Source organism: Petaurus breviceps, unplaced genomic scaffold (genome assembly GCF_028583685.1).
Source record: "Petaurus breviceps papuanus isolate PSGF00001 unplaced genomic scaffold, PetGlider_PUasm1.0 90842, whole genome shotgun sequence".
NCBI lineage: Eukaryota > Metazoa > Chordata > Mammalia > Diprotodontia > Petauridae > Petaurus > Petaurus breviceps.
Genome location: NW_027187358.1, coordinates 21,981,612 through 21,994,781, shown reverse-complemented (window position 1 = coordinate 21,994,781; position 13,170 = coordinate 21,981,612). Strand labels below are relative to the sequence as shown.

General features: G+C 38.6%; 1 protein-coding gene and 1 pseudogene across 4 annotated transcripts in view; both read left to right on the top strand.

Annotated features, from left to right (window-relative positions):
• The first annotated feature begins 5,771 nt into the window (after positions 1-5,771).
• Positions 5,772-6,897, top strand: LOC138148958 (actin-related protein 2/3 complex subunit 1A pseudogene; annotated as a pseudogene).
• Positions 6,898-10,007: 3,110 nt separating this feature from the next.
• The window catches only part of EFEMP1 (EGF containing fibulin extracellular matrix protein 1), a 73,523-nt gene continuing 70,360 nt past the window's right edge, over positions 10,008-13,170 (top strand). Inside the window, exons 1-3 of one of the 4 annotated variants that reach the window (XM_069071758.1) lie at positions 10,008-10,272; positions 11,680-11,761; positions 12,525-12,551. In XM_069071758.1, coding sequence (XP_068927859.1) covers positions 11,681-11,761; positions 12,525-12,551 — 108 coding nt within the window. In that variant the 5' untranslated portion in view covers positions 10,008-10,272; position 11,680. Of the gene's footprint in view, positions 10,273-11,673; positions 11,762-12,524; positions 12,552-13,170 lie in introns of all 4 variants that reach the window. The other 3 variants (XM_069071757.1, XM_069071760.1, XM_069071759.1) reach the window with 3 other exon arrangements.

The window sequence follows — 13,170 nt, the reverse complement described above, 5'->3', positions numbered from 1 at the left end:
AGTTCAGAAAAGTTAAATGACTTGGCCAAGACTCCATTGGTAGCAAGTAAAAGAGCAGAAATTCAGACTCTGGTCTGATGGTTTCAAGTTTAGCCTTTCTACCAAACCACATTGCAAAATTTCTCTCTTCTCTGTAATTGTTCATGATTCCTCAGCTGAAAACATAACAATACTTTCCATTTATATAATGCTTTTATACTTTTCAAAGCACCAAGTTAAACATAGGGAAAATTTTTATGTCCATTTTACATGTATGAAAATGGTAACTCAAGAGACATAAAGGAACAGGAACTGAAAGATACAGGACTTGGAACCCAGGATACTAGACAGTCCACTACTCTTTCTGAAATCCTATACTTCTGCAGTCTCTTAAAGTTTTTTTTAAATTATTATTATAAGGGGCGGCTAGGTGGCGCAGGGAATAGAACACTGGCCCTGGAATCAGGAGGACCTGGGTTCGGATCCAACCTCAGACACTTAACACACACACCAAAAAAAAAAAAAACCCTAGCCATGTGGCCTTGGGCAAGTCACTTAACCCCAATTGCCCTCCCAAAAAAAAGGCAAAAAATAAAATTATCATTATAAACTTAAAATATCAAGGACTAAAACCATTTCTTAGAAAGGATATGAATCTCTGAGAGTTAGAGCTGCCTGAGACTCAGAAAGATAAAAGGAAGTGTCAAAGGTGAAATTTGGGTGACTCCAAGTCCAGCACTCTATTTCTTATTTCAGAGTGCTTTTATAAAATTAATAAGCGTCCACAAAAATAAAGATACAAAGTAAGGAGTAAAATCATACACAAAACAATAAACATACTATTGTACATATTTAAGCAATGTAGAATGTAACAAATTAACAAACATATAAAAAAGGCATTTGTATCCATTATAAAATTCCCACATAAATATCATATTTGTGTATCCCATATGCTATTACAGTAGAGATGTTAAGTTTTCAGTTTCCTCTAGTAAAGAAAAAAGATTCCTAAGAAAAAATAGATTATCAATGCCATGTTGAGCAATTACCAGGGAGGAAAGCTAAGAAGGGTAAACAGGAATTGAAAAGAAACAAAAAGACTTCTTGCTGGATATAAGCATGGACCTTTTAAAGTTAAAATGAAATTCAGGATTAGTAAAGAGCCTAGGTATGTTAAAAATTTCAATATTCAATTCAGTTCAACCACATTTAACTACCATATACCTTCAGGCATTATAGTAGGTGATAGGGATACTGAGGCAGAAACAAGAGACTCTGGTCTAAAAGAGCTTGTGTTCTATTGAGGGAAACAACTATACACAGAGAAAACAAAATGTATAATAAGTACATAATAATAATAATAATAAGTGAATAATTCTTGGTAGAATGAAGCACTAACTATTATGTGGGTGTCAGAAAACATTCTTGTATAAGATAGCACTTTCTAAGTGACCTTAAGAGGATGTGTCTTTCAAGAATAGGAGATGAATGTACAGGGAAGGGGGCAGCTAGACAACAAAGTGGGTAGAGTGCCAGGTCTGTAGGCAGGAAGACATCTTCCTGAGTTCAAATCTGACTTCAGACACTTACTAGCTATGTGACCCTGGGCAAGTCATTTAGCCCTGTTTGCCTCAGTTTTCTCATCTGTAAAATGAGCTGCAGAAGGAAATGGCAAACCATTTCATTATCTCTGCCAAGAAAATTCCAAATGGGGAGCGGCTAGGTGGCGCAGTGAATAGAGCACTGGCCCTGGAGTCAGGAGGACCTGAGTTCAAATCCAGCCTCAGACACTTAACACACATGCACAAAAAAAACCTAGCTGTGTGACTTTGGGCAAGTCAACCCCAATTGCCCTCCAAAAAGCAAAAAAAAAAAAAAGTTCCAAATGGAGTCCAGAAGAGTCAGACACAACTGAAAAATGACTGAATGACAAGTACAGGCAAGAGGAAACAACAGTATTACTACCAAAAACAGGCATCTGAGAAAATATTAATAATTACCTGCCAAAATGCCTACCTTCCCATCTCTACAAAATCTTTTTCAGAATAACATATTTAGACATAAAATGCATCCTTCATGAAGGAATAAGAAGGGAACACAAAAGTAAAATATATTCCACAATAGACCATGCCTTTAGAGTCTCATAATTGACTGAAATGCATATAGTGTAGAAGATGCCACTTTGGCTAATACTTATTAACTACTTTTAAAATCATTTGATTCAGCACAGCTAAATGTTACCTTAAAAAGTATACTCCAACAATGCATCTTCCAAAGATAGGTAAAAATCACACAAGATTCTTTGAAAGAAGTAACCGAGATAACTTTAGTCAATATCACTCTGATTGTTAGACTCAAGGAATACTAATAATAAAAATATAAGCATATATTATATATGTGTGTAACATATGTATATGTATATAATGTTAATATATAAATATACAATATTTAAATTTATCATTATTATTTTATATAATTATATTTTATAATTATTATATAACTATATATTATTAGCTGAACTATATGCTATATATTATCTAATACTATAATATGTAGTATTAGATAATGTATATAACACTAGATAAGTATATAATATTTTATTATGTAATAATTCTAAGACATATAGTTATATGTATTATATTATATTGTTACATTTTTATATAATAGTATATAGTTATATGTTACATAATTATATAAATATACAACATTTAAATAATATATAACTATAGAATATATACTTCTATAATATATTGTTGCATATAAAATACAATATACCGGTACATATAATAATACTATGTATAGAAACGTATATACTTATATACTAATAAAATAGTATACAAGAAATACACAAGCTTATGCTCACCAGAGATGTTTGCCCTTGCTATACAGAATGTCCAATATGGAATTTAAAAGGAAATATGATCCCCTATAAATAGTAAGGACTTATTTTCAAATGACATTTTTCTGATATTTCAAACTGTGGAACACTGCAGAATTTCCTACATGAGATACATACCTCAATCAATAAATCAATCAATCAATATTTATTAAGTACCTCTTATGTGGCAGGCATTTTGCTAAGCACCAGGGAAAATATAGCGCCTGCCCACAAGGAGTTTACAATTGTAATGTAATGCCCACTACGCCATAATGTAATGCCAAGCAAAGGCAACTTCCCAAGGTTCAAAATACCAGCATAGGTGCTCTCCATTTTATTCAGTGAAAAATTAAGAACAGAGAAGATCAAAATATGACATCATTCAAAATACAGCATTTACTAAGTGTGATTCAATAATCTCCAAGTACCACCTGATTTAATCAAGTACTACCCCACCCCAGGACATTACATTCATTTAATCAATTACAAAGTCCCTCTTCTAAATACTACTCCACCCCTAGGCTGTACATTGCTAAGGCAACTTCCCAAGGTTCAAAATACCAGCATGGGTACTCTCCATTTTATTCAGTGACAAATTAAGAACAGAAAAATAAAAATATAGCATAATTCAAAATACAGCATTTACCAAGTGTGATTAAATAATCTCCAAGTACTACCACACCCCTGGACATTACCTTGATTTAATCAGTCACAAAGTCCCTCTTCTAAATACTACTCTACCCCTAGGCTGTATATTCATTTAGTCTATCATAAAGCCCCTCTTATCAAATGGAGATTAATTTCCAATCATAAGCAAAGTACATTCCTTTGTTCAAACACAAAGCACAAAAAGGTTCCCCACCCTTGGATCACAACTGAATCTACCCCAGAGTTACAACAAGCTTAAGCACAGCATTTAATACCAGTTCCTGGGGAGACAAAGCTTATCAAGGCCACAAGATACATTGCCAGTCTCTTCATTAATTCATTCTCTGTCTGCAGAACAGTCCTAGGACCCCTGAAAACATTAGCAAAACCCCCTTCTAGGATTTCTGTAAACATACAACAAGAAAATCCTTCTTCAGGGCTTCTGAACCAACAGCAAGGTTCCAAAACTTCTGCAACAACAGCACTGTCCTTCACCAGTGGACAGTATTCACTCTCTGTCTGCAGAACAGTCTCAGTAGCTCTAAACCAACAGCAAGGTTCTCAGACCTCTGCAACAACAGCACTGTCCTCTACCCGTGGACAGAATTCACTCTCTGTCTGCAGAACAGTCTCAAGAGCTCTGAACCAACAGCAAGGTTCCCACACTTCTGCAGCAACAGGACTGTCTTTCACCAGTGGACAAATCTGGCAAAACAACATCAAAACAGACAGACAAAGTACCAGCAAAACAGCCATGTCTCCTCAGTCCTTGGCAGCTCTGGGTGGCAGCTCTCAAAAGTCCTGGGCAATTCAAAGTGGCCCTCAGCAATCCTCTCAGTCTCTCTCTGCCTCCAAGATGCTGCTTCCAAAAAGTTCTTCTGCCTCTCTCTTTTCTTGTGTCTCTAAATTTACGTCGCCAGCTCCTCCCAGTTCAGCCCTCTCTTTTCACTTCAACAAGTCCATCCCACATGTGGAATTCACAAGCTCTGGGTTTTAATACAATCAATTTGAAAACCAAGCCAATACAGGGGGATCTTTATATTCCATTGCTATCACAACAATCTAATCTCTAACTCAAAAGATTTCAACCTAATTACCTACAAAGGAAAAACCAAGTGGATAAAGAATGTTTATTGTCCAGATCATGACATTAAATTAGATGGAAAATCTGTAGAGCTGGTCCATCCAATACATTCCAATTTAGCAAACATTCATTAAATGTTTCCTATGTTACAGGCACTGTACTAGGTGATGGGGATACAATATCAAAATAGAAATAAGTTCCTGCCCTCAAGAAGCTTACATTCCACTAAGGAGATAACAACATGCAAATAGAAAAGTATCTCCCTAATAATCTGAGGAAGGAGAAAGCACTTACAATTAAGACATGTTTCCCTTAGGGAACAGCCTTAAAGAAAGCTAGGGACTTTAAGAGGCAGAGGTGAAGACAGAGTGCATTCCAGGCAAGAGATAGCCAATGGCAAAGGTATAGCACCAGGAGACAGAATGCCCAGTTCAGGGAATAGTGAGTAGGCAAGTTTAGATGAAATGTGGAGTACAGTAATGTAAAGAACTGTTTTTAGAGCTAGAAAAAAATAATACTGAAATTCACATATAGAAGAAACAAAAGGCCAAGAAGCTTAAGGGACATAATTTTTTAAAACTAGGAAAGAAGGATGGCTAGCAGTGCCATATGTCAAACTATACTACAAAGCAGTACAGATCAAAACAGTTTGGTACTGGTTTAAAAATAGAAAGGTAGATTAGTGGAACAGATTAAGTGGACAAACTACAGAACACACTAGATTCATGATCAGTAAGTTCATAGACCCCAAATACTGGAGCAAAGATTCACTGTTCAACCAAAATGACTAGGAAACCTGGAAAACAGTAGGGCAAGAACTAGGTATAGACCAACATATTCCAATTTAAGATGCAAATAGATGCATCACTTAAATATAAAGGATAACACCATAAGTAAACTGGAGGAGCAAAGAAGAAATTAACATTTGGATCTATAAATAGGGAAAGTGTTCATGACCAAGCAAAATATAGAAAGGATCACAAAAAATAAAATGAACAATTTTGATAGTACAACATTTAAATTTTTACACAAACAAAATGAAAGCAGTTAAAATTAGAAGGGAAGCTTCCTTCTTCCTCCTACCACCCACAGGAGCTTATTCACGTCAACTGACCAGAGTCTGTAAATCCTCACCTCCAGGCCCATCCGCACTCTCACCATTCCAGGTTTTTCCCTTTTGAAAACACTAAGAATAATGTCCTTACATGAATTTTTACTAGAGCCAATCACCTGTCATGCTTGGAACAGAGACCTTACTCAGATTGCCCTCAGTCCTAATAATCATGAAGTCCACATTTACAAGAAGAATGGGAACCAGTGGGTGAAAGTCCATAAACTGAAGGAACACAATGGACACATCACAGATATTGACTGGGTTCCCAAGAGCGATCGAATTGTAACTTGTGGTGCAGACCCTAATGCCTAGTCAGAAAGATGGCATCTGGAAACCATGGTGATCCTGAGGATTAACCTTTGTGAAATGGTCTCCCCTGGAGAATAAATTTGCCATAGGTAGTGGAGCTCGACTGATTTCTGTGTGCTACTTCGAATCTGAAAATGACTGGTGAGTGAGCAAATACATAAAAAAGCCAATTCATTCTACTGTCCTTTGTTTGAACTGGCACCCCAACAATGTTTTGCTGGCTGTTGGATCTTGTGACTTCGAATGCAGATTTTTTTCTGCCTACATTAAAGTTGATGAAAAGTCAGCCAGTACTCCATGGGGTACCAAAATGCCTTTTGGTCAATTGATGTCAGTTTGGTGGTACTGGAAGTGGTGGTTGGGTGCATGGAGTTAGTTTCTCTGCCAGTGGGAACCTCCTCGCTCGGGTCAGTCATGATAGCACTGTTATCAGTTGCCGATGCCTCCAAAAACATGATGGTTTCACAGCTGAAAACAGAGTTCCTACCACTCTTGACTGTCATTTGTCTCTGAGAATAATAGCATGGTGGCTGCTGGCCACGACTGCTGCCCAATGCTGTTTAATTGTGATGATCATGATTCCTTGACCTTCGTCTCCAAATTGGACATTCCAAAACAGAGCATCCAGCACAATATCTCTGCCATGGAACACTTCCACAACATGGACAAGAGAGCCACGACTGAGGATCGTAACACTGCTCTAGACACTCTACACCAAAACAGTATCACCCAAGTGTCTATTTATGAAATGGACAAGCAAGACTGACACAAATTTTGCACCACTGGCATTGATGGAGCAATGACAATTCAAGATTTTGAGACTTTAGAATCTTTGATCCAGGGGCTATGAATCATGTGAAGTTGTATTTCCTTTCTCTAGCATGACAGACACTTGACAGAATGCAGCTCCAGCATTTGCATGAAGACAGAAAGACCCTACCACAAGTCAAAGCTGAGAAAATATCCCTTGCCATATTTTTTGTTTTTTTGAACAAAATTGGTGAATGTATTGGTTTTTTAAAAAAATTAGCAGTGATGTCTTTTTGATTGGCTATTTCAGTAGTTTATCGTGGGAAGCTGTCACACTAAATTAAAGGAGGATTTTATGCAAACTGTCTGCTAGGAAAAAAAATTTAAATACAGGAAAAAAATTAGGAGTGACATAGGTATCTACGGTCAAGGAGGGGATCTTCACAGCAAGTTTCTCTGATAAAGATCTCATACCCAAGATATATAAGGAATTTATTCAGATTTATAAGAACAAGAGCCATTCTTCAATTAATAAATGATCAGAGCATATGAACAGCAAGTTTTCAAAGGAAAAAATCTAAGCTAACAACAAACATGAAAAATCCTCCAAATCACTAATAGTTAGAGATATGCAAATTAAAACAACTCTAAAGCTCCACCTCAAACCCATCAGATTGGCAAAGAAGAAAATGACAGTTTTTGGAGAAGTTTTGAAAAAACAAGCACACTTAGTGGAGCTGTGCATTAGTCCAACCATTCTGCAAAGTAATTTGGAATTATGTCCCGGAATTAACCAATGTACGACTTTGTTTTGCATATTTCTATGAATAGTTATATTTCTTCTTTCAATGTGAAAAGTGGAATGATAAGGGAAAATAGAATAACAGAAAAAGGAAAAGGAATAAAAGAAAAACAGAGGAAGGAAGAGAGGCTGTGTGGGATGGTCCCGGGTGGACATTGAAGTGTTGGGGCCTCTAACTCCTCTTTGGGTTTCAGGAAGCCTCTCTGAGTTCAGGTCTGACATAACAAGATATAGAGTAATCAGCAACATGTGCTGATCTCATCTGTAGGATGTGGGAAGTGCTGAGACTCCCAGATTGTGTGCTGTCATGCAATTTACCCTGTTACCTTGAGACAAATCTCTGGGACTAAGGGTAAGTGTGCAGGAGTATGCAAGCTGTTCTGGACACAGCCTCCCTGTTCTCTGATTGGCTCCCCCTACCCTCCCTCACGAGCTGTGCAAGTGCACTTTGGGGATTTAAAGGCTCAATCATGATGGGGCTGATATAGAGGGAGAGATGTAACAACACGCCAGTCCTGCCAATAAAGCTGTAACTCTTTCCATTTGACTTGACTGACTTGACTTCTCCTTTATGAGACCACACAGGACGTGGCTGGGTGGGCACCAAAGGCTGGGAAACGGAGGTAAAGACTCAGCTAGAAACCTTGGGGTCACAACATTGAAGCTTCTTTTTTTTAGCCAATAAACATTTACTAGACACCTATTATGCACCAAATATGCATAATCAAACAAAACAAGTCTCCACCTTGGTCATATCCAAAAATATGTTTCATCAATACTTTGAGTCTATCACCTCTATGTCAAAAGGTGGGTAACCTGCTTCATCACTGGTCCTCTGAAATGGAGGTTGGTCATTGCACAGAGTTCCTTTGGGGGGGGGGGGGAGGAGGGAGGAAGTCAATTGAGATTGACTTGCCCCGGGTCATACAAGTACTATATGTCTGAGGCTGGATTTGTACTGAGGAAGATGAGTCTTTAGAAAGACTCCAGGCCCAGTACTCTCTACCCACTGTGCCACCTAGCTACATACCTACTAGCGTTGTAAAATGGGTGGGTTGTTTGTACAAAAATACTTGATACTCTTTTTGTGGTGGCAAAGAACTGGAAACTAAAGGGATTCCCATCAATTGAGGGATAGCTGAACAAGTTATGGTACCTGAATATGTACCTCCATGAATATGATAGAACATCACTGTGCCCATAAGAAATGAAAAGGGGATAGTTTCACAGAAACTTGGGAGCATTTATAGAAAAAGATATAGAATGAAATGAGCAGAACCAGGAGAATAATTTATACAATAGCAAAAAGTGTAAAAACAAACAGCTATGAGTTCTTTTTAAGATCTCTGTGCAAGGGCAGTTAGATAATACAGTAGATGGAGACCAACCCTCCAGTCAGTAGGACATGAGTCATCTTTTTTTTTTTTTTAATAAAAAGGAAGAACAGACAAGCAAGGCAACTTTGAAAGTTACAGGTTGAATTATATACTTAAAAAGTAAAGCTGTACATAATAGAGATCTGCAGTTTCATATGTAATCCTCTCACGCATTTCTATAGATATAGAATTACCCGTGTTGTTATTAAGTTCAAAATAAAAATAAATATTATTAAAAGGAAATTTTGCAAGGTTTTTAATGACCCTGAAAGTCCCATCTAAGATCCCTGTTTTTCTGCTGATTGTGTATTGCTGCAAATCATGGAATACCAGAATACAAACAATTAAATTTGTGGGTTACCCAAAAGAGGAGAGATTCATGATGGGCAAAAGTAGATTAGAGGAAGATTCCCTGCACCAAGGGTAGACCCTTGTAATTTATCAGAAATAGGCATGAAGAAGTAGGAATAGGATGAGAAAGCTGGTGAGTTGCTATCTGAAGATATGCATACCAACTATTAGTCTGACTTTAACATGAGAACTTTAAAATCAGATGTTACGATTTGACAGAACTGGGAAGATTTCCCCTTCCCCAAAGGTTGCCTCTTGCTAATGCCTGATATTCTACATTAGGGAAGGAAAGATGGGCAGAGAGAGGGAGAGAGAGAAGGGAAGGACAGAAAGGGGAAGGGGGAAGGCAAAGTGGCAGGACCTACTGGATGTTCATGTTCTAAACGCTAGGAGTAACTTGTTCTTTTAAAAAAAATAAAAAGAATAAAAGTAATCACTGTTAAAATCCTGTGTGTCCTGCACAAGTATGTTTTTAACTGAAGGACTGGGGGAAAATGAAGTTTTATTTCAAACCAAGAGAAAACATAGCCAAAAGTGCCCCAGTCCAGTCTACATTTTATAGTTCCCCGAAAGGCAAAGCCCAGAGGGTGGGAGGGAAAGAGCGGAGAAGCTGAAGGTGGACTAGGAGGAGGTGGCGCCGGGCGGAGGGAAGGAGCAGAGGCGCCAGGAGCAGGGTGTGGGGAGGCGGGGCGGGCGGGTCCGGAGAAACCCGGGAGGCCGAGGGAGGAGGGCGCGCGCCGGCCCGGACGAGAGCGCGCGGAGAACTGAGCCGCGGTCTCCTAGGGGCTGCCTCACTTGCACCGGCCCTGCGCCTCCCGCAGTTCCCTCCCCCTTTCTCTCCCTCCCTCCTCTTCTTCCTCCTCCTCCTTCGGCTGCTGCTGCAGCCAGACTTCACCAACTCAGACTTATCTAGCTTCGCTCTGCATCGCAAACACCTTTACTGCCCTGGGCTGGAGGGGAAAACGCACCCTTACCTTGCAGGTAAGAGCCCCCTGGGACGATCTTGGGGCTTAGGGTTTAGTTAGCACCAGAGCAGCGGCAAAGCGCCACCGTCAATGTATGCACAAACTCATAGGTGGGTCCTGGTGAGAAACTAGGATTTGCACTGCTGGAATGTGGGAGCGACTCTGCTGGCACACAGTTCTGCGTATCTCTCTGCACTAGTTAAAACTTTAGGTATCAGGTGTGTACAGTGTGTGTGTGTGTGTGTGTGTGTGTGTTTAGAGGTAGGTGGTATTTCAGAATATGAGTGTCCATACATCGGAATCGATCTATGCGTATAAGCTAGTATTTGCATCATTGTGCTTTGTCTTCGTTCAATATATGTGTGCATGTAAATCAGCAAGTTTGCGTGGATGTAAATACGATTTTGCATGTTTCAGATTACTTGCGTGTGCATGTGCTTGTAGGTATGTATGCATATCAGAGTGAGTTTGCTCTAAGCCAAATCTCGAGTTAATTAAAAGTAGGAGCGCTTAGTTCTGCGACTCTGTCCCCTGGAGTTAGGTAGACTCCTCCAAAGAAACTGGAAAACACCTCCATGCCTGCCCAGACCACAGCCAGCCGCGCCCCCAATCTTCCCAACCCCCAGCCTTGGCTACCCTGCAACGCCTTTCTCTGTGCCCTCTGCCTGGAGGCTATGCAAACTCCCTGGTCGCACCAGGGGTCAGTGAAAAAGGGAGCCAACCCCCAGGTTGCTTATCTTCTCTGCGTGCGACGTGTAAAGCTACTTCCCACTGTTAGCTGGGAACCTCTGTGGAAGCTCCAGTGGGAGAATTTGTGCGGGGGAGGAGAGAGCTGCCAAGAGAGGACTACGGAGTTGGGTGGGTAATTAGTAGGGAGAGGGAAGAAAATGCTTCGGAGATCTCTACAGAAATCCCGAACTAAGGAAACGTGAGGATTTTCCCCCAGGGACTTTGCTGGGCTTAGCAGCTAGTTATTAGAAAGAGAGTCAGAAGCCTCAAGAAAATGTGTTAAAAATGCCCCATACACACACCTCCTCTCTCCAAAAGACTAGTAATGAATGTACATTCTCTCCTTTGAAATCGATTGTGATTAATTCTCCACTAGGTGTGATATCAAATGTATATATAAGAACATCTTTATTGCTTTGGGACTTTGTATGTGTAGATCTGTCTGCCAGGTGAAGGACATTGCACGGTGTCCAGGGGGTTTCTGCTGCATTTTTTACTACCTTTAGTGCATAGTTTGGCAAAGGGGAAGGGTGGGGTAGGGAGAGATGAAAAAGTGAATTCTTAGTACAGTGTGGTAGACAACCTCCCCTGCCCTCTATGTTCCTTTAGAATTTACATTACATCTCACGTCTTGTACTTTCAGTCAGCAAAGATATTAAAAATCCATTTGTCTTGTGTTTCTTTTGAGATTCAGGATGTTGAAAATACTCTTCCTGATCACTTTGACTCTTGCTCTTGTAAGGCCACAGGAGACTGAGGAGACCATCACATACACGGTAAGGTTTAATGGAATTTGAGACAACTTCAGTTTATAGAGATTCTGTAACACAAGAGAAATTACCTACCTCTGGCAGCAGATGTGGGATTACTCCCAGCAGTCTTTACGATGATATGTGTAACGAATTAAACAATGCCCCAGCATTGGAGCAGACCATTCAAAAGTTTATTTACATCATGAACTGGGATAAGAACAAAAACTCAATGTTAGCCAAGGCAAGAAAAAACTGATTTATAAACTAAAATGAAAGATATTTATACATTCTAGACATATTCATTAAGCCAGAAAAAGTTTGAAAGGGTAAGTAGGAAGTCATATGCTAACTGGTAAAACCAAAAACTTAAGTCACAGGTTGCTCCCAATTAAAACCTAAGTTAAGTATATACAACATTAGAGAAGTACCTTAGATCATGTGTACATCTAACTGGCATTTCTCATATGAAGGGACACTAGTTTATTAAAATGTCTTAAGAGCTATTTGTGTTTAATAATGCCAACAGCAAAGTCAAATGTTTTGATGCATTTAAAGTCTCCCATTAGTGAGAGACTTTACTTCTGTTAGTCAAAACCTTAGTGTTGGGTAAAAAATTGTCTTAAAATGTACTTTGTGCAAATAGGTTATATGAAATATTTATTAGAATACATAACATTTCCAATAGTACTTTGAGAAAATAATTGTATAGTTATGACCAACGGTTAATAAAATATTGGAAATATCTTCTCACTCCTCCCATTGCCGGGAATTGATGTGGTAAGAACAGAGGAGGGTCGGGACTGCCTCACTTCTGGTAAGTTTTTCACCCTGCTTGTATTTTCTGCTTTCTAATAATCAGTGTTATGAGGAGAATAATAACATTTGCCCTGGCTTAAAATGATCAAAACAATTGACCCCAATTTGCAAATTTAGTAAGCTCTCTCCCATTATTATGGAAATTTTTTTGATTTTCTTGAAAGTGGGAAATTATATTACTGATAATAAACATCATCTCACTTTTTCAATACCATGTAATCCTCAAAATGCTAATTTTTATCTGGAAAGATGTCTTTGTGTTATTCAGGCTAATTATAATGAAACACAATTTACTACGAATGATATATTAATTTAATGATCAGATGATGATTTCTTCCTCTCCTGGGACTAAGCCAGGTCAGAGAAATACTAAATTAGTGCATCTCATTTTTTTAATCTCTAGGCTTTAATATTCACTTATTAATTCAGCCCAAAGTCACTCAGAAAACTAAAATTAAATTTGCTTCCCCGTTATCCAATTATTTAATAAAAGAATGTTGCTTTAATAAATTAGTTAACATAAACTAAGCAATGAATTAATTTTGTAAGTGAATATTTATCATTCACTTATAGTCTTATACTTCACTTTACTAATCATCTAAAACTTTTTCAACCTT